This window comes from Myxine glutinosa, chromosome 1, assembly GCF_964187855.1.
Source record: "Myxine glutinosa chromosome 1, kmMyxGlut1.1, whole genome shotgun sequence".
In the NCBI taxonomy this organism is placed as follows: Eukaryota; Metazoa; Chordata; class Myxini; order Myxiniformes; family Myxinidae; genus Myxine; species Myxine glutinosa.
Window position 1 is genome coordinate 430,531,082 of NC_136261.1, and position 20,999 is coordinate 430,552,080.

Below are 20,999 nucleotides of genomic sequence, written 5' to 3' on the forward strand. Positions count from 1 at the left end.
GGGAGTGAAAGAGCAGAAGAATAGGTTTTTAGGACCCGTGGGATGATGCCGTCAGGTCCAGTTGCAGAATCAGAGTCGAGGTTTGACAAAAACTTTTCCACCTTGTCAGAAGGAAAGGACACAGAGTCCAGGAGCAGCTGGGTACAACTGGGTATGGTGGGTACAGAGAGGGATGGGTTTGGGACACAAGATTTAGAGGCAAACACAGAGTTAAGACATTCAGCTTTTTCACGTGTGGAGTCAGCTGTGCAGCCGTTTGAGGTAAGGGAGGGGATGGCGGGGGAACAAACACCAGAAACAGATTTGACCAGATGCCACCAGGATTTGGAAGAGGGAGACAGATAAGAGAGTTTGGTCTTGAGAACGGAGAGATATTGTTTCCTGGCTCTCCTGAGGGTGGACACACACTTGTTTCGGGCTTTGTGAAAGGAAATGAGATTTCCTTCCATGGGATTTGCTTTCCAGGAGACGCAGGCAAGTTGTTTCTGGGCAACAGCCTCACCACAAGATTCTGTGTACTATGGACGGGAGGAAGGGTAAGACAACTGAAGATGAGATGGGATAAATCTGTGCGTGAGAGAGCAATTTACTTTGGAAGAATTCCCAGGATGAGTTGATGTCAGAGGCAGTGGAGATGGTAGACCAGTCCAGATGATTGATGGCTGCTTGAAGACCGTGCCAGTTGGCCTGAGTGAAATGGCCGACTCGTCAACGCTGAGGAGGCTCCCTGAGAATGGTCAGAGAGATGTCCACTTTAACAAGCACATGATCAGATGAGCAGATTGGAGCAGAAGAAGAGCAACAGACATTTTCAGGGAGGTTAGTCATAAGCAAGTCCAGAAGAGAAGATGCTATGCTATCTGTCCATATATAGCATGAGAGAGCATGCCAAGTGAGAGGGTTCAGCATCAGGGGTGAAGAGGAAGCTGTCTTTTAGCTATGTACCATGCTGATGATTGTGTTCTCTGGTGATAAATAAAGCCTCCATCTCCAAAACTGAGACAAAACATCGTCTTTTTTGCAGTGTAAAAGGGTGATGTACAATATTGCTTCAGTAACACGAAATACCTGGATATTTTTAATGACGATGTTTAAAATCATTATTTTATTAAAATTGAAGAACGTAATTGAACACTGCGTGGGGTATCATGTTCTGTGAACTCTCTTGTATTTAATAAGTAAAAACAAACATTCATTTATTCAAATATCTTGTTCTCATCCTTTGCTTTCTTCCTTTTCAGGATTCCAAGGACCTGCTAAAAATGTGAGTGCATTGGTGTCCAACACGTTATCAGCACATCCTGATGTTTTTGACCCTGTCATATTTTAAACATTTGAAGATATTTAATAAATGATAAAGCAAGACAAAATCGAGGGAGACTTTGAGAAATGAGAAGAGTGAAAGAATTGAAGGTTAGGGAAAGGATGAGGATGAGGGAAAGAATGACTGCAAGGGAAAGGATGAGGATGAGGGGAAGAATGAGGGTGAGGGAAAGATTGAGGGTGAGGGAAAGATTGAGGGTGAGGGAAGGATTGAGGGTGAGGGAAAGATTGAGGGTTCGGGAAAGAAGGAGGGTTAGGGAAAGGATGAGGATGAGGGAAAGAATGAGGGATAGGGAAAGGATGAGGGTTAGGGAAAGGATGAGGATGAGGGAAAGAATGAGGGTTAGGGAAAGAATGAGGTTTAGGGAAAGAATGAGGATTAGGGAAAGGATAAGGGTTAGGGAAAGGATGAGGCATAGGGAAAGGATGAGGGGTAGGGAAAGAATGGGGGTGAGGGAACGATTGAGGGTGAGGGAAAGGATAAGGGATTGGGAAAGATCGAGGGTGTGGGAAAGAATGAGGGTTAGGGAAAGAATGAGGGTTAGGGAAAGAATGAGGGTTAGGGAAAGAATGAGGTTTGGGAAAGGATGAGTGATAGGGAAAGGATGACGGGTAGGGAAAGGATGAGGGGTAGGGAAAGAATGGGGGTGAGGCAAAGAATGAGGGTTCGGGAAAGGATAAGGGATAGGGAAAGATTGAGGGTGTGGGAAAGAATGAGGATGAGGAAAAGAATGAGGGTTGGGGAAAGAATGAGGGTTGGGGAAAGGATGGGGTGAGGGAAAGAATGAGGGTTAGGGAAAGGATGAGGGTTAGGGAAAGAATGAGGGTTAGGGAAAGAATGAGGGTTAGGGAAAGGATGAGAGGTAGGGAAAGGATGAGGGGTAGGGAAAGAATAGGGTGAGGGAAAGAATGAGGGTTAGGGAAAGGATGAGGGGTAGGGAAAGGATGAGGGTTAGGGAAAGGATGAGGGGTAGGGAAAGGATGAGGGGTAGGGAAAGGATGAGGGGTAGGGAAAGGATGGGGTGAGGGAAAGAATGAGGGTTAGGGAAAGGATGAGGGGTAGGGAAAGGATGAGGGGTAGGGAAAGGATGGGGTGAGGGAAAGAATGAGGATGAGGGAAAGAATGAGGATGAGGGAAAGAATGAGGATGAGGTAAAGAATGAGGATGAGGGAAAGAATGAGGGGTGGGGAAAGAATGAGGGTTAGGGAAAGGATGAGGGGTAGGGAAAGGATGAGGATGAGGGAAAGAATGAGGATGAGGGAAAGAATGAGGATGAGGGAAAGAATGAGGGGTGGGGAAAGGATGAGGGGTAGGGAAAGAATGGGGTGAGGGAAAGAATGAGAGTTAGGGAAAGGATGAGGGGTAGGGAAAGGATGAAGGGGTAGGGAAAGGATGAGGGGTAGGGAAAGGATGGGGTGAGGGAAGGACACACGAGGTGAACAAGATGTTTCTTATTCGCGTTCTTCAGTATTTCCTCATGAACTTGATTCTTTTCCTCGCCTGATTTCCTTCCCTATTTCTGATCGAGAAATTAACAGTTTTGGGCTGACTAAGGGAGGAGGTCATTCTGAAGTTAATTTGGTTTATTAATTGGACAAAAACTTTAATAAGTTTACTTTAATCCCCTTTGATTCTCATTTAAGTTTAGCTTGTTTAGTTCAATCCCTTCTCAACTTCTCTTCGTTCTCTCTCATCCTCATCACTTCAGAATGACCTCATCACTATTCATTTCTAAGTTGTTGAGATCTATTGTGTTCATTGAAATAGTCGAAGTCTCCAACATCCATGAATATTCTGTTCTGCTAATTTCTCGTGTTCCACCTGGTCTTATTGCTCCTTATCTCCATGTCCATCTGTGATCTCTGCTCACCTTTTTCTCTCCATGTCCATCCATGATCTCTGCTCACCTTCTTCTCTCCATGATCTCTGCTCACCTTCTTCTCTCCATGTCCATCCGTGATCTCTGCTCACCTTCTTCTCTCCATGTCCATCCATGATCTCTGCTCACCTTCTTCTCTCCATGTCCATCCATGATCTCTGCTCACCTTTTTCTCTCCATGTCCATCCATGATCTCTGCTCACCTTCTTCTCTCCATGATCTCTGCTCACCTTCTTCTCTCCATGTCCATCCATGATCTCTGCTCACTTTCTTCAACTGCTCTTTCTAATTATTCCTCATTTCCTTCCAAATTATTTCAAAAGAGAATTAATGGAACACCTTACCTCACACTGTCTTGAGAAAAAGGACATGGAAGGGTCTTTTCAACTCTTGGTTTGCGTTTCTGAGCACAATCCATATTTGTCTGAATCCCAATATTTTTCAATGCTGAAAGCGTGAGCGGCAAATTTGATCGGTCAATATAGAGGAAATTTGCGTTTCTCCAAATACTGCCAAACTTGAAGTTTTTGGAAGCGCCAACAAGGGGATTTGTGTTCTCGTGTTCAAAATATAAAACGCAAGCTGAAGTACCTGGCGTTGCTCGGGAAAATTCAAAGTAATGTGAATATTGATATATAATATGTATCTTGACATATAATGCAGCGCCAATTTGATTGATACAGCTGCATGAAGAAGTTAATGTATTTTATTTGCCAGATGTCAGGCACCCCTTTATATGAACTTTTATAGAGCATTACTTGGTTCCTCCTGAGAACACAAGGGTAGTCCAGCATGCACACGATATTTTTTTTGAATGTCCCTTCTTTTCGAAAGTTTACCACATGGCACATACCATATAGAGGGGCCTTTTCTATGCTCCTGACATTTTCCCCCAAGAATGCTTGTTATCTTTCAACTCTCATCAACTTTCACAATTAACATCTCACCCAACAAACGTGACAGATTCAGAGAAAATAAACAATTTCTTCCATATGGAATCATATGTATGCAAGTGTTGTCCATGCACAGAACACGATACACTGTCTAACAGGACAAATGGGCAAATGCTTTAGTAGATTGTGTACATCAACATAAATTACACAGAAATTGATGGACAATGGACAAAGACATGGTGTATAACATTTGATCCTGGTTTCATTAATTACAAAGAGATTGATGGACAAAGACATAGTTTATAACATGTGAACCTGGATTCTGTGCAGCTTGTCCGAAGAGCTGAGATGGAAACACTAACAGGTCAACATTAATAAACATGACTTCTGAGAATGGTGTTGTCCCACGTCCCACCACAAACACATCGTTGGATTATTCTCACCCAGGTCTTGTCTCTGCAGACAGACGGTTTTTTATCCCATCGCTTCTGAACTTTTCCTTTCTTCTGTCCATCTCCTGTCATGAAGCTGAGTCCAGGACCAACTGACTCACCATGTCTGTTGCGTTCCTTGCCTTGTGGTCTTCATCTCATCTTTCAATCATGTCATTCATCATTGATTTATTCTTTCCCCAAAGCACACCTCAATCTCTCCAACCCTCACCGACACACTATTTCCATGCTGTTCATCGTTTGCTTTCTCCCTGTTTAATTTATACTCGATTTGTCTCTTGCAGAATCTGCACTTCTGAATAAAAATACAAATCAATATAAAGATTCACTCGATCTATTTTCTATTTTTAATTATTTACAACTCTTTTGCAGATAACTTGTTTTGATATGTAAAAATGTATTATTCCAACAATATTCTCTCGAATAATTTCTAAAACTGATGTTATTCCTTTTTATTCCAAGGCTCGAGACCATGTCAGACTTTACATCCGTGAAGAGGACACCGCTCCCAGTTCTGGACTTCTCGAAGGAGGAGAAGAATTTGGATGGGCTCATCACGCTCAATAACAACTTCCTGGAGAAGATACAGAGTGAGTGACACAAACTGGACATTTATAAAGAAAATAATAAGGGAACACAAAACGTGGCACAAATATGGAAGGGAAACAGGAAGAGACAAGAACGGCACTCATTGGAGAGGAATGCCTCTGCCAGGTGAACAGTTTAAGTTTTGCATCCCAGAGTATAACAGAAAATCACAATACAGAATCGCATTTAATCAAAATCATCCATCCACAAATTTTGAGATATCCTGCTATATATCGTATCTCCCAATGGTGAAGCATCACTTTAAAAATTCGACGAGCTGAATCCGGATCCAGATCTTCACCGGAATTGAATCGATTCTTTCTTCTCTCACACATAACCTGTCCAACAAGTTTCGTCCAAATCCGTCTATAACGTTCTGAGATATCCTGCTATATGCTGAATTTAGCCCCATCACTCAATGGTGAAGAATCACTGAAAAATTAAATAATTCTCATATCCGAATTCAGATTCAGATCTTCACCAACATCGAATATGTTTGTCCTTGTCAGACACCCAACCAGTCCACCAATTTTCGTCCAAATCCGTCCACAACTTTTTGAGATATCTTGCTGTGTGTCGTTTTTGGTCCTATCTCCCAATGGTGAAGAATCACTTAATAAATTCTACCAGCCGGATCCGAATCCGGATCTTCCCCAAAATGTAATCATTTCGTCGCTGTCACATACGATACATCTCTGCCAAATTTCGTCCGAATCCGTCCACAACTTTATTGAGATATTTTGTTTAAAAACGGACAGACAGACAGACAGACAGCGGTGAAAACATAACCTCCATCCACCTTTAAAAATTATAGAAAAGGAACAAATGATAATATTTTTCTCAGGATGAGTGAGGTTACAGAGGACAAAATGCAAACATGGTTTCAGTGGGGGTAAACAGGTGAACACAACAGGTAGATTCAACAAGCAAGTTAACCAACGAACAGGAGAAAACTAAAGATGGGAGGGGAGGAAATATCTGAAACCACGGGGCTTGAGAGAGGTAGGGTTCACAAGGGCAGAAATATTTACAGGTAGTAATGGTTAATTTACAGTTACTGGAAGGAAAATTTGGATTGAATCGTCTCCAGAAAGCAGTTCCACAAATCGGATAAAATATCAGATATTTGTGTTAAGTCGAGATTTTGGGAGTTTGATTAGAAGGAGTTACTGGAAGAAGGGATTCATGCTCGATATATTAGACATGGTCAGAGATCGAAGAGAGCAGAGGGATCAATAATGGAGGAAATGGGTTACAAATCACATAAACAACAGGCATGAAGAACTAATGTAACGTGTTAGATGGGGTGATGTAATAGACACTGGGGAAAACGGCGGTAAAACCCTGAATCAATTTATATATAAACCTTTAACCCTTTATTCAAGTTGAATTAAAGACTTGGCATTTAATATGGAATTTTTTTTTGTGGGGGTGAACTTACTTTTCAAGATGACTTGGAACTAAAAGTTCATTGGAATTATGTTGAAATTATTCTAGATTTTGTTAATGTGACCTTTAAAAGAAATGAAAACCACATTTGACATTTCGAAACAAATAAATTGATCCTTGGAAGTGATGTAAACTGATATCGAACTCAATTCACGGACAGTACTGTGTTAAACTTCTGTACCTTTTCCAGAAATATCTCTATTTTGCACATTAGCCAAATTTTTTTTTCACAAAAACAAAAGTTAAATTACGACTGGAATTACGGACCGTAAAACTACATTTCAGTACTTCGTGTAACCCCCACGAGCATTCAGGAGAGCATGTAAACGTTGAGGCATGCTGTTCTCGAGATTTGCCAAGGTTTGGACAGGAATCGCTTGCCATGCAGTGTCAATAGCCTGCTGCAATTCACGCACAGAGGCAGGCTGCTGGTCCAAGTTGTCGATTTGACACGTTAATTCTGCCCACAAGTTCTCTATCGGATTCATATCCGGGGACATGCCCTTCCACTCCATATGCTCTACACCACGGTCAGCAAGAAAGTGTTGGATCATGCGAGCACGATGAGGCCGAGGATTGTCATCTTGGAAGACAAAGTTTCCTCAAAAGGCTGCACGAGCAAATGGAAGCAATGTTTCTTCCAGAATGACCATGTACTTGAAATTGTTCAGGTTTTCATTCAGAACAACAAGGTCAGTTTTGCCCCCTGCATGAAAAGCAGCCCAAACGGTCACCCCACCACCTCCAGTTTGGATTCTTGGCACTATACAATCTTCGTTGTAGGCTTCATGCACTTGGCTGCACACTCAGACATGGCTATCTTGACGATAGACCAGAAATCTAGACTCGTCACTGAAGATCACGTGAATCCAGTGTCCTGGCTGCCATTGACGGTGCTCTCTGGCTCACTGCAATCAGCGCTGGCGGTGTTGTCTGGTCAGGCGTGGCTTTCTCAGGGGACGCCTGGCACGATAGCCTGCTTGAACCAGTCGTTGGTTGACTCGCCTTCTGGATACAGGCATATTTGTCAGTTGCTGCCACTCATCCCTAAGTCGATTAGCTGACTTGGTACGGCCATTGCGGACTAACCGGAGCAGCTGGCGATCATCCCTCATTGTGGTTCTGCGGGGACGTCCTGGCCTCGATGTTGGAGTAGGGACACCCCTCTGAGCATTTCGTTTCAGGATCTTTGACACCTGACCTTGAGTGATGCCATACTGCTGAGCAATAGCACGCTGTTTCATGCTGGAATTTCGTAAAGCCACCACTCCATGACAAACAGCATTTTCGAGTTGACGGACCATCTCCAAAGGAAGCGGCAATAACTTTTGTAGATGTGCAGCAGTTGTTTTCCACTAATACAGAACGCAACAACCCTTATATACCCGATTGTGAAGCCAATCGTCAAATGTACTTGTCCGTACATTTTGTCACGCCACCTGTGATATAATCCTGTTATTGACTTCTAGTCAGGGCCCTTAGGGATATTTTGGGGCCGTTTGGTTCAAATTCTTCCAAAAGCACCAAATTTGGCCCAGATGTTGCCCATGCCATACTCTTTCGATTTTTTACGGGCGCCAAGACGGACGCCCCCCCCCCCCGGGGGCCCCATATTGGCAAAATACTAAATGGCCACCACCTGGATTAGAGGAAAATCGGTTAAATAACCAAAAGGGATGGAATCATGTATGTGATACCACTTTTCAGGGGTTATCGAGGTCGAGGATTCCAATTATGATGTTATTTTGATGATTCGAGGTCAAGGTCAACCCTCAAGGTCATCTTAAAGGTCATTTTTGGGTCAAACATGTCGGTTTTTGAGTTTTTTGTCAAGATTTACGTGAGGTTCACCATTTTATGTTTCTGGGTTGGGTAATCGAACTCTGACCTTATTTTTGACAATTAGAGGAAATATTTACATGTCTATTTCCTAATTTTCAGGCATATGCAGTTCATCAGTCTAATTACAAAGGTACGGATTTTGATGTTTTATGAACTGTATGCCATATCCTTGTGTTTAATTTTTGTGCGATCATGATCCGGGTTCATGTAGACATGATTGTATACATGTCATAAATATGACGTCATAGGTCATGTGACCTGGTGGCCATATTGGATTTTATGAAAACCTTAAAAATGGTTCCCTGCCTTCATTTTTCGAACAATTCATTTTGAACTTTGACCACTTATAGTACGCCATGTGATTGGATGCATATCCTAATTATGACATCATAGGTCAGGTGACATGGCGGGATGGACCGGTATGGTCCACGGATCATACCGCCCTTGGCGCCCGTCAAAAATCGAAAGAGTATGGCATGGGCAACATCTGTGCCAAATTTGATGCTTTTGGAAGAATTTGAACCAAAATATCCCTAAGGGCCCTGACTATTCTTGCTGCGTCACAATCAGTGACATGGTTCTTTTCACAAAGAAATCACCGAAGTGTAAAAGAAACTCACCAGATTGATATACTGAGTTCAGAAAGTAAACCCAAGTCAAGAAAAAAAAAATTCCATATTAAATGCCAAGTCTGCAATTATAAACTTCCCGAAAGAATGAATGTCAGAGCACTGGCCGAGAAGGAGACCACCAGTCAGGTAACGGCTGGGACAAGGGGTCCCACCGTAACTGTTAGGAGTCTGGAGAAGTTGAAGCACTATATACGGTGGAGCCACCGAGTCGGGGCTCCCACACGGACTAACCGTGAATGCCACATTCTTAAAGGCGTCCAGGTAGTGAACTTTCTTGCACGGACTAACTGTGAACTCTACGTTCTTAGAGGCGTCCATGTAATGAACTTTCCTCCCCAGACTAACCGTGAACTCCACATTCCTTAAGGCGTCCATGTAGGGAATACTCAGCTGGGCCTCCTGAAAAAGTGCTATCGAGAGGTTTAACTTTGGGGCTTTGGTGACCACCTCTGAACCGTCATTCAAGAGAAACTAGAAGTGGTTGACGCTTGGTCCAGAGTGAATTAATCTAGGGGTTTTGTGAAATTTTGTTGCTTTATTTTTAAGTGATAATTGTGCCCGGGGGGAACGGATGATTTGGGGGGGGGGGGGGGTGAGTTATCTGGTTTGTTTGCCAAAGTTGGCCGGCAAAGAAAGTTTTCGCTGGGTTCAAACTTTCTTTCTTGAAGGGGGGAAGTGTTACGGATTTATGTGAATTTATGTGAATTACTATTCAGGTCATTGCTTATTAATGTTTAGTCGATTAAAGATTGTTGTGATTAAAGGGTCAGGAGCCCTTCTGGGGAAAAGGAGACTGGAAACGGAAGAAGAAAAGACACGAGGTCCGGGAGAAGCGGCGATCTTCCTCTTCCTCACCCAGCTCCGACGTGAGCGGTGTCGATATTGAGCAGCGTGGGGAACGCTGCGTTTGAAAGCCCGTCTGGCGAGAGGAGTTACCTGTGCGGGGTAATTACCGGTTACACGTCACGTTGCCGTGGGTTCGTGCACGGAACCAAGCGTCCGGCACAGTTCGCCTCAACGTCTACAAGGACGTGTACGGGTCGCACCTTGGGCCTCGCGCACTTTGCGAGCCGCGCTTGGTTTTGCCCCCTTTGCTTTTGCAAGGAGGTGTGCGCTGCAGCCGCTGTCCCCGGTACGCGACGTGCACATTTGGAGCACGTCAGCCCGGGGTTCGTTCAACCACCCGTGTGCGGAGAAGCCGACCTTCACCTTGGTCTGGAGGGGCCCAGAGACATTGTGAGGGACAGTGACCATTGAGGGGTCGTGAGTGGGGAAATGGGGGACATATATAAGATGGCCATCTTAATAATATTGGTGATTGATTGTTGATGGTTGTTGATGGATTGGGGAATATATTATTAATTACACCGGATCCTTGGTGTGGGGTTTCTTATTGACTGGAATTCATATTGATTGCGTTACGAAAGCGTATAAATCATAGATCTTTCTGGCGGATTTCCTCTCACGGTCCGGGGGTCACCGAGACCAGGTATTCACTGGGAGGACCACGTAACAGGACCACGAGGGAAAGACAGCACAGGGGGACCATGAGGGAAAGACAGTACAGGGGGACCACGAGGGAAAGACAGTACAGGGGAACCGTGAGGGAAAGACAGTACAGGGGGACCGCAAGGGAAAGACAGCACAGGGGGACCGCGAGGGAAAGACAGCACAGGGGGACTCAAGTGTAGTTTGTGAAACCCATCAATGGAAATGATCATCATGGGGTCATCAGCCGTACAAAAATCAATATCGCTGATGATTATCATGATTATTATGAGAAGGAGTGTCATGTCAGAGGGTGAAGAAGAGGCCACCGATATGCTTCTGTTAGATGCCAATTGACGCTGTGTTCTATGGTGATCAATAAAGCCAACATCTCCTCAACTGTGATTCATCATAGTCGTATTACAGTGTAGTCATGTTAGTACAGTGTAGTGTTGTTAGTTCAGTGTAGTCATGCTAAACTTCCAGATTTTTAAAATGATCTTAAATTGTTATCTATCTATAATTCCAGCAATCTCTGTGTGTCTGTGTGTCTGTGTGTTTGTTTGTCTGTGACCGCTGTTTCTCGACAACCACGGGTCCGATATACTTTAAACTTGCCAGGTATATTGCTGGGGACCCGAGGATGTGCCTTTTCAAGGTTTTAAATTAATCGGACAAGTACTTACCGAGCTATGTCCAAAAAACGCTTCAACCAATCAGAGAGCAGCGAGCTATCACGTGTGCCGAACGTGGCGATCAGACTCTACCTCGGACGGCACATTTGACAGCGTATTCATTTATTTCACGTTGGAAAACTATGTTGCCGTTAAACTATGTTTTAAAACGAATTCAAACTGCGATTAAATTAAAACGATTCATCGTAACTGCGACGATTTGCGAACTTCCGGACAGTGAAGACTTCACTTCCGGCAGCCAATCACAGAACGCTTTGTTGCGTAGGCGTGGCCGATGTGAGAACGAGCGGAGGTGAGCGCGTTACGAGCTGACCGCCATTACGGTACGGTTCGTAATTCGATTTCTTCCGGAGAAAATAATAATTTCTCGATTTCATATGCGCATTATTTCTCCCAATTCAGTCAGAGCGAAGGGCGGAAGCGAAGAGCGTTGTTTTTTTTGTTTACGGGCGTACGGGCGGGGTAGAGCGTACGGGTAGCGTTTTTTTTTTTTTTTGGCAAGGAACGGGCACCCACGTACGGGCAATGCCCTAGTACTATTAAAATTGAAGTAAAGACTTGAACACTACATGGAGTGTCATGTTCTATGAACTCTGAAGTTTTTCAAGTTATGACTTTTAGTGATGGAGGATATACTGCCTGTAGCTTGATTTGGAGGCCATTTTGATTTGCTTTTGCTCTTTGGCCCACCTATAATCTCCTTTTAATTAAATCCTTTTCTTTCGGTTGGAATTCCAGCATGGATTCAGGAAATCAAAGTATTATGATTGGAACAAGCGTTACGCCTCGGCCTCCCGTCGTTGAAGTGACGTGAGTTGACAAAGTGGAAGACGCAAGGCGGCCATCTTGGATTTTGACGTGGCGACCCAATTTTCAATAGCGTTCTCCCATAGGCGTCGATACACCCACACACCAGATTAGAAGTTGGAACTTCGCTTATTTTTCAAGATATTCCACTCACAAGGTTCAGACATACATGGAGGCGGCCATCTAGGATTTTGACGTGGCGACCCAATTTTCAATAGCATTCTTCCTTATGCGTAGATACACTCACACACCAGATTAGAAGTTAGTAGTTCGTTTATTTTTCAAGATATTTTGCTCACGAGGTTCAGACATGTATATGGCGGTGGCCATCTTGGATTTTGACGTGGCGACGAAATTTTCAATAGCCTTCTTCCGTATCCCGAGGTACACCGAAACACCAGATTAGAAGTTAGTAGTTCGTTTATTTTTCAAGATATTTCGCTCACAATGTTGACATATATATGGTGGTGGCCATCTTGGATTTTGACGTGGCGACCCAATTTGCAATAGCGTTCTTCTTTATGCCTAGATACACCCACACACCAGATTAGAAGTTGGTACTTCGCTTATTTTTCAAGATATTCCGCTCACAAGGTTCAGACATACATGGCGTCAGACATACATGGCGGCGGCCATCTTGGATTTTGACGTGGGTTGCACCCACACACCAAATTAGAATTCGGTCCTTCGCTTACGCATGCACGCACGCACGCACGTTCGCACGCCAGCCCGCACGCACGCACGGACGGAGGGGAAAACCATAGTCCCCCTTTCGCTTCGCGTTGCGACGGGGGACAAAAATCGGTGATGACGTGAATGAGGAAGTAAAATATTGTTGTGTGACTCCCTCTTGGTTAATACCGGGGAAATCACGGATAGCCAAAGCCAACTTTAACTCTAAAGCCGATGCCCAAATGCGGATTTCACTGTTTTTGCGTCAGTGGGGTGGGGGAAGAACGAAGAACAAGAGGACGAAGCCTTTTACCTGACGTGATCTCGCCGGGCAGTCTTCTTCAAAGCCTGCAGGAAATGAACTCACACGAAAACGGATTTAGAATATACAGTGAAAATCATATAAGGATTTATTTACTACGGAATGCCAGGAATACAAAATAAAACGCGGATAATCGATAATGTCCTAAATTGGGACGTCCCCACACCAGACTTAAACACAGACACAGGACAGATAAATAAAAATAACAGGTGTGTGTGTGTGTGTGTGTGTGTGTGTGTGTGTGTGTGTGTGTGTGTGTGTGTGTGTGTGTGTGTGTGTGTGTGCTGGCTTAGCTCAACCAGTCGGGGTTCGTCGGCTCTTCCGGTGCGTTGGCGAGAAGTAGGCCTCAGTCCGCCTTGTTCGCGCACTGCCAGGCCTCACTGGACGTCTCGAAAACGATTTACTGCGTAACACGATATTTCAAAAACTTGGTGAATGAGTTGGTTGGGTGACAATAACAAGCTGATTCGACTTTGGTTCAGGTCTGGATCCAGATCCGGTCTTTCAGTGGATACAAAACATAAACTGTGCAGCCTGGTGGAGGTATGTGCTCTACCAGGTGCCGTTCTAGTTAATTTTGTTATGATAAAGAAACATTGTGGACCAGAAATACAAGACTATCAGAATTTAAATCATTTTTCATAAGTTATAAAATTCATAACATGAAAGCCACAAAGTTCTAATCCGGGATTGTCGGGGGATCGGCCCGTGAGGGAGGGAAATCTTATTTTGTGCAGAAAACAAACATTTTACAGGTGAATGAGGTCATTCGTTGAGATTGTGAAGAATCAGGACATGAACTTGGTGTTTGTGCAAAACCTAACATCCAAGTCGATGTTACTGATCATTCATTCACCGTTTTATTCTTCTCATGAACTGTAATTGTAAAAGTTTGTAAAAGTGGAGAATCTTTGTGTAAAAGTTGTTAAAATGAATTCTGCACAGTGAAGTGTAAGAACAATGTAGTCATGTTCACTCTGTTTTTTCGTTGAAAATTTTGGTAGATTGGCAAAACTATACATTTTTGGAATACTCAGAGCATGAGGAATCCAAAAATTAATGTTTACATTTGCGTAGACACCTTTACGAAAATGACACTCAGGACAGTGATGAAGATCTGTAAAAGCATATTCCTGAACGGTATAGACCTCGTAGATCCTGTGTATAGGACTTATAGTTCAATCTGATAATACCTATAACTTCCTATAACAACCTATAACTTCAAAGGACTTGCAATATCATGTATTATGTAATACAGTTATATCACAAATATAAAGACAATGGTTTTCAATTACCTTTGTTTGTTGCTTTTCTATAATCCTGAGCACTATTTTGAGGCATTTATTGGATTCCTTGACCCAGAAAACATAGGATTAGCATATTTAATTAAGTCTCTAGGTTGACTAGAAGCCGAGATCGCGCAAAATATGTATTTTATGGCGGCCATTTTCAAAATCCAAAATGGCGGCCATGCAGGTGTCTGTGCAAATACCAACATTGATTTTCGGATTCCTTATGCTATAACCTTTCCAAAAATGTACAGGTTTGCTAATCTACCATGATTTTGAACGAAATATAATTTATTGACATGGTGAACCTGACTAATGTTGTGAATTTTCCTTCATGAATCGATGAAAATTATATTTTATTTAATACAAAATGGAAGTTCCATGTCTTCCGCCATGTTTGTTATATTTAGATTTTTGGTTGAAAGATTTAAAAAATCTTCATGAACATAAAAACAATATAATTTCACATCTATATAATAATACCGTAAGGACTCGACTTTGTTATCCCTTTTACGCCACACCCAGTGACCCGATGCCCATGGCACTAATGGATTTACTATCTACGAACCGTGCCCTTTGTTTATCACTTACGGTCATACTCGAAAAATCTGAATTAGTCGACTTTGGGGCCCAAAAAGCATCCGATTAACGGCCGATACGACGCCATCTTACGACGCCATCGTATTGGCGTCTGCTGAGCGAAGGCGATGCGAGCCGTCCGCTGATTGGACAGTCGAGTGGTGTGAACCAAATGGTCTTTTATTCCCTTGAACATTTTAAATTAGGATATATAAGGAAACGTCTTTATCGTCATTTTAATAAAGTTAAATGGAGTGACGTTTTAGAAGCGTTTTTTGAAGTTTGAAGTTTTTTCGAATCGAAGTGAAGAAGTTTTTGAAGTTTTGATTTTGGAAACGTTAAATGGAGAAACAGTTTCACAGGAAGAGAATGCGATGCGATGAAGAAGAATCCATCTTTATTTTATTTTTTTTAACCACAAAAGATTGAAGCTCCACGAAGTCAAGAATGTGAAACTACGTGAATGTAATAAAATAAAAATATACATAAACGACACAGTTCTATGAAACAGTTTCACAGGCAGAGAATGCGATGCGATGTGATGAAGAATAATCCATCTTTATTTTATTTTTTTAAACCACAAAAGATTGAAGCTCCACGAAGTCAAGAATGTGAAACTACGTGAATGTAATAAAATAAAAATATACATAAACGACACAGTTCTATGAAACAGTTTCACAGGAAGAGAATGCGATGCGATGTGATGAAGAAGAATCCATCTTTATTTTATTTTTTTTAAACCACAAAAGATTGAAGCTCCACGAAGTAAAGAATGTGAAACTACGTGAATGTAATAAAATAAAATAAAACATAAACGACAGAGTTCTACAGAATTTTAAATCGATTCATTTTCACATGAAGAAAATGAGGCGCAGAGGAAGAAGATGACTGCATCACCGGAATTCACCTCAGGTTTTTGGCGTATCTTTCAAGTTGTCGTGATTTTGTGAAAATCCTGAATATTCCTTTGGTTTTGTCGACACGTTTTGTTGAGAAGACGATCAACAAAACGTTTTCCTTTTTGATTGACAGGTTACAAATGTGTTCTTGAATAGCCGAAATGTCGCGTTTTTTAATTCAAGTTGAATAGGTCTTGAGGCCTTTATTAATAATCTATCTATATCTATATCTATATCTATATTATAATAGCCGTAGATGATTCTGTCTGTCTGTCTGTCTATCTGTTGGGTGTCTGTCCGGGGTGTGGCTTACTCGGTTTGCAGAGTAGCTCCACCCATAGCTCCACCCATTCTGGGAGTGGCTATAAACAAATATCCACCATTTTATTAACTCGCATAGCTTTGAGTCCTGTTTTGTAGGCCCGTGGTGTCTTGCTCTCCCCCAGTTTTATTTCAAATCAAATTCGATAAATCATTTCATTTTTCACAGTCGCTAACATAGTTTTAGACTCGGTTGAAAAAAAACGGGAAGAAAATCCGATGAAAGTTGCCGTTTATAGAACGAAATGAATTCTCAAAGGCCTGTAACTTCAAGGCCATTGAGTCTCTCTCACGCCTTTATCTCCAATCTAACTCACCATATGATTTCATTTTTATCGATGGTTTTACTTTTAGACTCGGTGTCAGCAATAATTGAGAACAATCCACACACGCGGGAAAATGCAGAGATATATTTTTTAAAATCGCGTCATGGTGTAATGTGTATCATACACCGCCCAACATGACACCGCCGGCAATGTGTCGATATATATTAAAAATTCGCTTTTGCTTTTCCGTTATGATATATTACTATTTCGTTTGATGATAGTCGTCACAAAAACGTCAACAATGATGCCGACATATATTTCTTCGTTTTTATTTCATTCAACATATTAGCCGGAAGTAAAATATGTTTCAGGAAATTACCGAGAGATATTTCTTCGTTTTTTTTATTAGTTATGTGCGCATACACTTTAAATAGGTTTATTTGAAATCTTTAATTTTCCACAAACATTCCACACACGCGGGAATATGCAGAGATATATTTTTTAAAATCGCGTCATGGTGTATCATACACCGCCCAACATGACACCGACGGCAATGTGTCGATATCTATTTTAAATTCGATATATCATTTCATTTTTCACAGTCGCTAACATAGTTTTAGACTCGGTTGAAAAAAAACGAGAAGAAAATCCGATGAAAGTTGCCGTTTATAGAACGAAATGAATTCTCAAATGCCTGTAACTTCAAGGCCATTGAGTCTCTCTCACGCCTTTATCTCCAATCTAACTCACCATATGATTTCATTTTTATCGATGGTTTTAGAGTCGGTGTCAGCAATAATTGAGAACATTCCACACACGCGGGAAAATGCAGATATATTTTTAAAAATCGCGTCATGGTGTATCATACACCGCCTAACATGACACCGACGGCAACGTGTCGATACATATTAAAAATTCGATATATCATTTCATTTTTCACAGTCGCTAACATAGTTTTCGACTCGGTTGAAAAAAAACGGGAAGGAAATCCAATGAAAGTTGCCGTTTATAGAACGAAATGAATTCTCAAACGCCTGTAACTTCAACTTCAAGGCCATTGAGTCTCTCTCACGCCTTTATCTCCAATCTAACTCACCATATGATTTCATTTTTATCGATGGTTTTGGACTCGGTGTCAGCAATAATTGAGAACATTCCACACACGCGGGAAAATGCAGAGATATATTTTTAAAAATCGCGTCATGGTGTATCATACACCGCCCAACATGACACCGACGGCAACGTGTCGATATATATTAAAAATTCGCTTTTGCTTTTCCGTTAAGATATATTACTTTTTCGTTTGATGACAGTCGTCACAAAAACGTCAACAATGATGCCGACATATATTTCTTCGTTTTTATTTAATTCAACATTATTAGCCGGAAGTAAAATATGTTTCAGGAAATTACCGAGAGATATTTCTTCGTTTTTTAAAATTAGTTATGTGCGAATACACTTTAAATAGGTTTATTTGAAATCTTTAATTTTCCACAATATAATTTACTTGCCATTTATCATTTGATGATTACGAGACAAATTCCTCTTGAGGATCGTGACAATTCATGCGCTGCGTGGAAACTTCTATTTCCAAAATGAATGAGACGATCGATGAAGAACGCAGACTTGAACAGGATGCAGCAAGAAAACGAATGAGACGGGCGAACGAGTCCATCGACGAACGTCAATGCAAACTTGCGGGGTCACCCGTGGGAATCCCACGGGCATGGATGTGTGTGACATTTCGACATATTGAGTTAGATGCTGCACATTCATTTTTACAAAATGGTTACTGGCAAGTCATCAGATCCAGAAATGGTGTAAAAACCACCGTTTAGAGGCCATTTTTCCCCGCAAAGCGGGGGTTGGCCTTTTCGGGGACCGTGGTAGTTGTTGTTTTTTTGTCCCCTTTTTGAAGCAATGTTTTACGGCCGGATGCCCTTCCTGACGCCAACCCTTTTTGCCGCCTTCAACGACAAACAGGGAATTACCAGTGAACTGGTACTCAATTAGCCGACCTCGGAAGGATGACAGGCTGAGTCAACCCCCCTGGCATTAATTCGGCGATCGACCGAGATTCGAACCCAGGATCCTAAGCCGGCACCCTAGCCGCTAGCCCAACACCAGAAATGGTGTCATGAACACAATTTATTTACGCACAAGCACAAAAGCAAGACGGGCCGATTTCCGATTCCGACGGGCCGATTTGGAGCAAGAAAAAGAACGAGACGGGAGAAAAAGGAGAGAAACGAGACGGGGAAAGCCGATTGGAGAGGCGAGTGAGGCGCGATTGGAGAGGAGTGTGAGGCGCGATTGGAGAGGAGTGTGAGGCACGATTGGAGAGGAGTGTGAGGCGTGATTGGAGAGGAGTGTGAGGCACGATTGGAGAGGAGTGATTGGAGGGGAGTGTGAGGAACGATTGGAGAGGAGTGTGAGGCGTGATTGGAGAGGAGTGTGAGGCACGATTGGAGAGGAGTGTGAGGCGTGATTGGAGAGGAGTGTGAGGCACGATTGGAGAGGAGTGATTGGAGGGGAGTGTGAGGCACGATTGGAGAGGAGTGTGAGGCACGATTGGAGAGGAGTGTGAGGCGCGATTGGAGAGGAGTGTGAGGCGCGATTGGAGAGGCGTGTGAAGGATTGCAGAGGAGAGGAGTGTGAGGGATTGGAGAGGTGAGGGATTGGAAAGGAGAGGGATGTGAGGGTTTGGAGAGGAGAGGAGTGCTAGGTGGAGAGAGGAGAGTGTCAGGTGGAGACAGGAGAGTGTCAGGTGGAGACAGGAGAGTGTCAGGTGGAGAGGAGTGAGGGGTCACATATTATGTGAAATAACTAAATTCACACCATTTCTGGATCTGATGACTTGCCAGTAACCATTTTGTAAAAATGAATGTGCAGCATATAACTCAATATGTCGAAATGTCACACACATCCATGCCCGTGGGATTCCCACGGGTGACCCCGCTAGTAAATATAATAATAGCGTAAGGAATCGAATTTGTTATCCCTTTTACGCCGCACCCAGTGACCCGATGCCCACGGCACTAATGGATTTACGATTTACGAACCGCGCTCTTTGTTTATCATGTACAGACATACTCGAAAAATCGGAATTAGCCGACGTTGGGGCCCAAAAAGCATCCGATTAACTGCCGATACGACGCCATCTTACGATGCCATCGTATTGGCGTGTGCTGGGCGAAGGCGAAGCAAGCCGTCCGCTGATTGGACAGGCGAAGGCGACAGCAAGCCGTCCACTGAGTGGACAATCCAGAGCATGCATTTGTGCCGGTGTCGGTGATCGTTGTTCATATACGCACTCTTCATCCTCATCTTTCTTCCCAACTCTTACTCGGACAAGCAAATCCCCTATGCCATCCATAATGGTACACTCTATCCATACACCACATCCTCCCTTCCGTGGATGTTCCATGGGTTTCGGCTAGTCTTGTAATATTTGTTAATCTTTCATCATTTCCACAGAAGGACCGGTGAAGCATCCGGAGAAGGTTGAGCTGGATCAGAACAACTTGAGAAGACTTTGTAAGTGAAAGGAAACGGGGAGGGGGTTCTTCTTCTTCGTTCCATTTAGATAATTTAAAATTCCATATTTTCTTCTTTTCATTCTTTCCTTTTTCTTCTGTTTTATTTCCCTCTTCATATTTTCCTTCACTCTATTCCACTTAGTTATTTTCCAACTCGATTTTCCCTCTTGCCAAGTGTCACAAAACCCAAGGTTTGTTTAATTGAACGATGTCCAACCAGGAGGAGGGGATAGTCCAAACTTGTTTGCTGATTAATGGCCTTTCTTAATCCCCATCCTGTCCTCCCTCCTCTGTCATCCCCCTCACTCTCTCTCCCCCCTCCCTCTCTCTCTCCCTCCCTCTCTCTCCCCCTCCCTCTCTCTCCCCCTCCCTATATCTCTTCCCCTCCCTCTCTCTTCCCCTCCCTCTCTCTTCCCCTCCCTCTCTCTTCCCCTCTCTCTCCCCATCCCTCTCCCCGAATATCCCATCCCCTCCCTCTCTCTCCACCCATCTCTCTCTCTGCCTCTCTCTCCCCACTACCCCATCCCCCCTCTCTCTCTTCCCCACTATCCCATCCCCCCTCTCTCTCTCTCTTCCCCACTACCCCATCCCCCCTCTCTCTCTTTCCCACTTCCCCATCCCCCCTCTCTCTTCCCCACGACCCCATCCCCCTCTCTCTCTTTCCCACTACCCCCATCCTCCTTTCTCTCTTCCCCTCCACCGCATCCCCCTCTCCCCCGCATCCCCTCTCTCCACCTCTCTCTTCCCCACTAGCCCATCCTCCTCTCTCTCTTTCCCACAACCCCATCCCCCCTTTCTCTCTTCCCCACGATCCCATCCTCCCTCTCTCTCTTCCCCACTATCCCATCCCCCCTCTCTCTCTCTTCCCCACTACCCCATCCCCTCTCTCTCTTCCCCACTACCCCATCCTCCTCTCTTTCTTCCCCACTACCCCACCCCCTCTCTCTCTTTCCCACTACCACATCCTCCTTTCTCTCTTCCCCTCTACTGCATCCCCCTCTCTCTCCCCCTCTCTCCACCTCTCTCTTCCCCACTACCCCATCCCCCTCTCCCTCTTTCCCAC

The 20,999-nt window shown here is 43.4% G+C and overlaps 2 protein-coding genes across 6 annotated transcripts in view; both read left to right on the forward strand.

Moving 5' to 3' along the window:
* Positions 1-20,999, forward strand: part of LOC137416485 (uncharacterized) — a 330,130-nt gene that overhangs the window by 47,365 nt on the left and 261,766 nt on the right. The window lies entirely within an intron of this gene.
* The window catches only part of LOC144889649 (tripartite motif-containing protein 14-like), a 34,510-nt gene continuing 16,149 nt past the window's right edge, over positions 2,639-20,999 (forward strand). Inside the window, exons 1-3 of the mRNA XM_078770679.1 lie at positions 2,639-4,543; positions 5,011-5,138; positions 19,875-19,934. Coding sequence (XP_078626805.1) covers positions 5,021-5,138; positions 19,875-19,934 — 178 coding nt within the window. The 5' untranslated portion in view covers positions 2,639-4,543; positions 5,011-5,020. The remainder of the gene's footprint in view (positions 4,544-5,010; positions 5,139-19,874; positions 19,935-20,999) is intronic.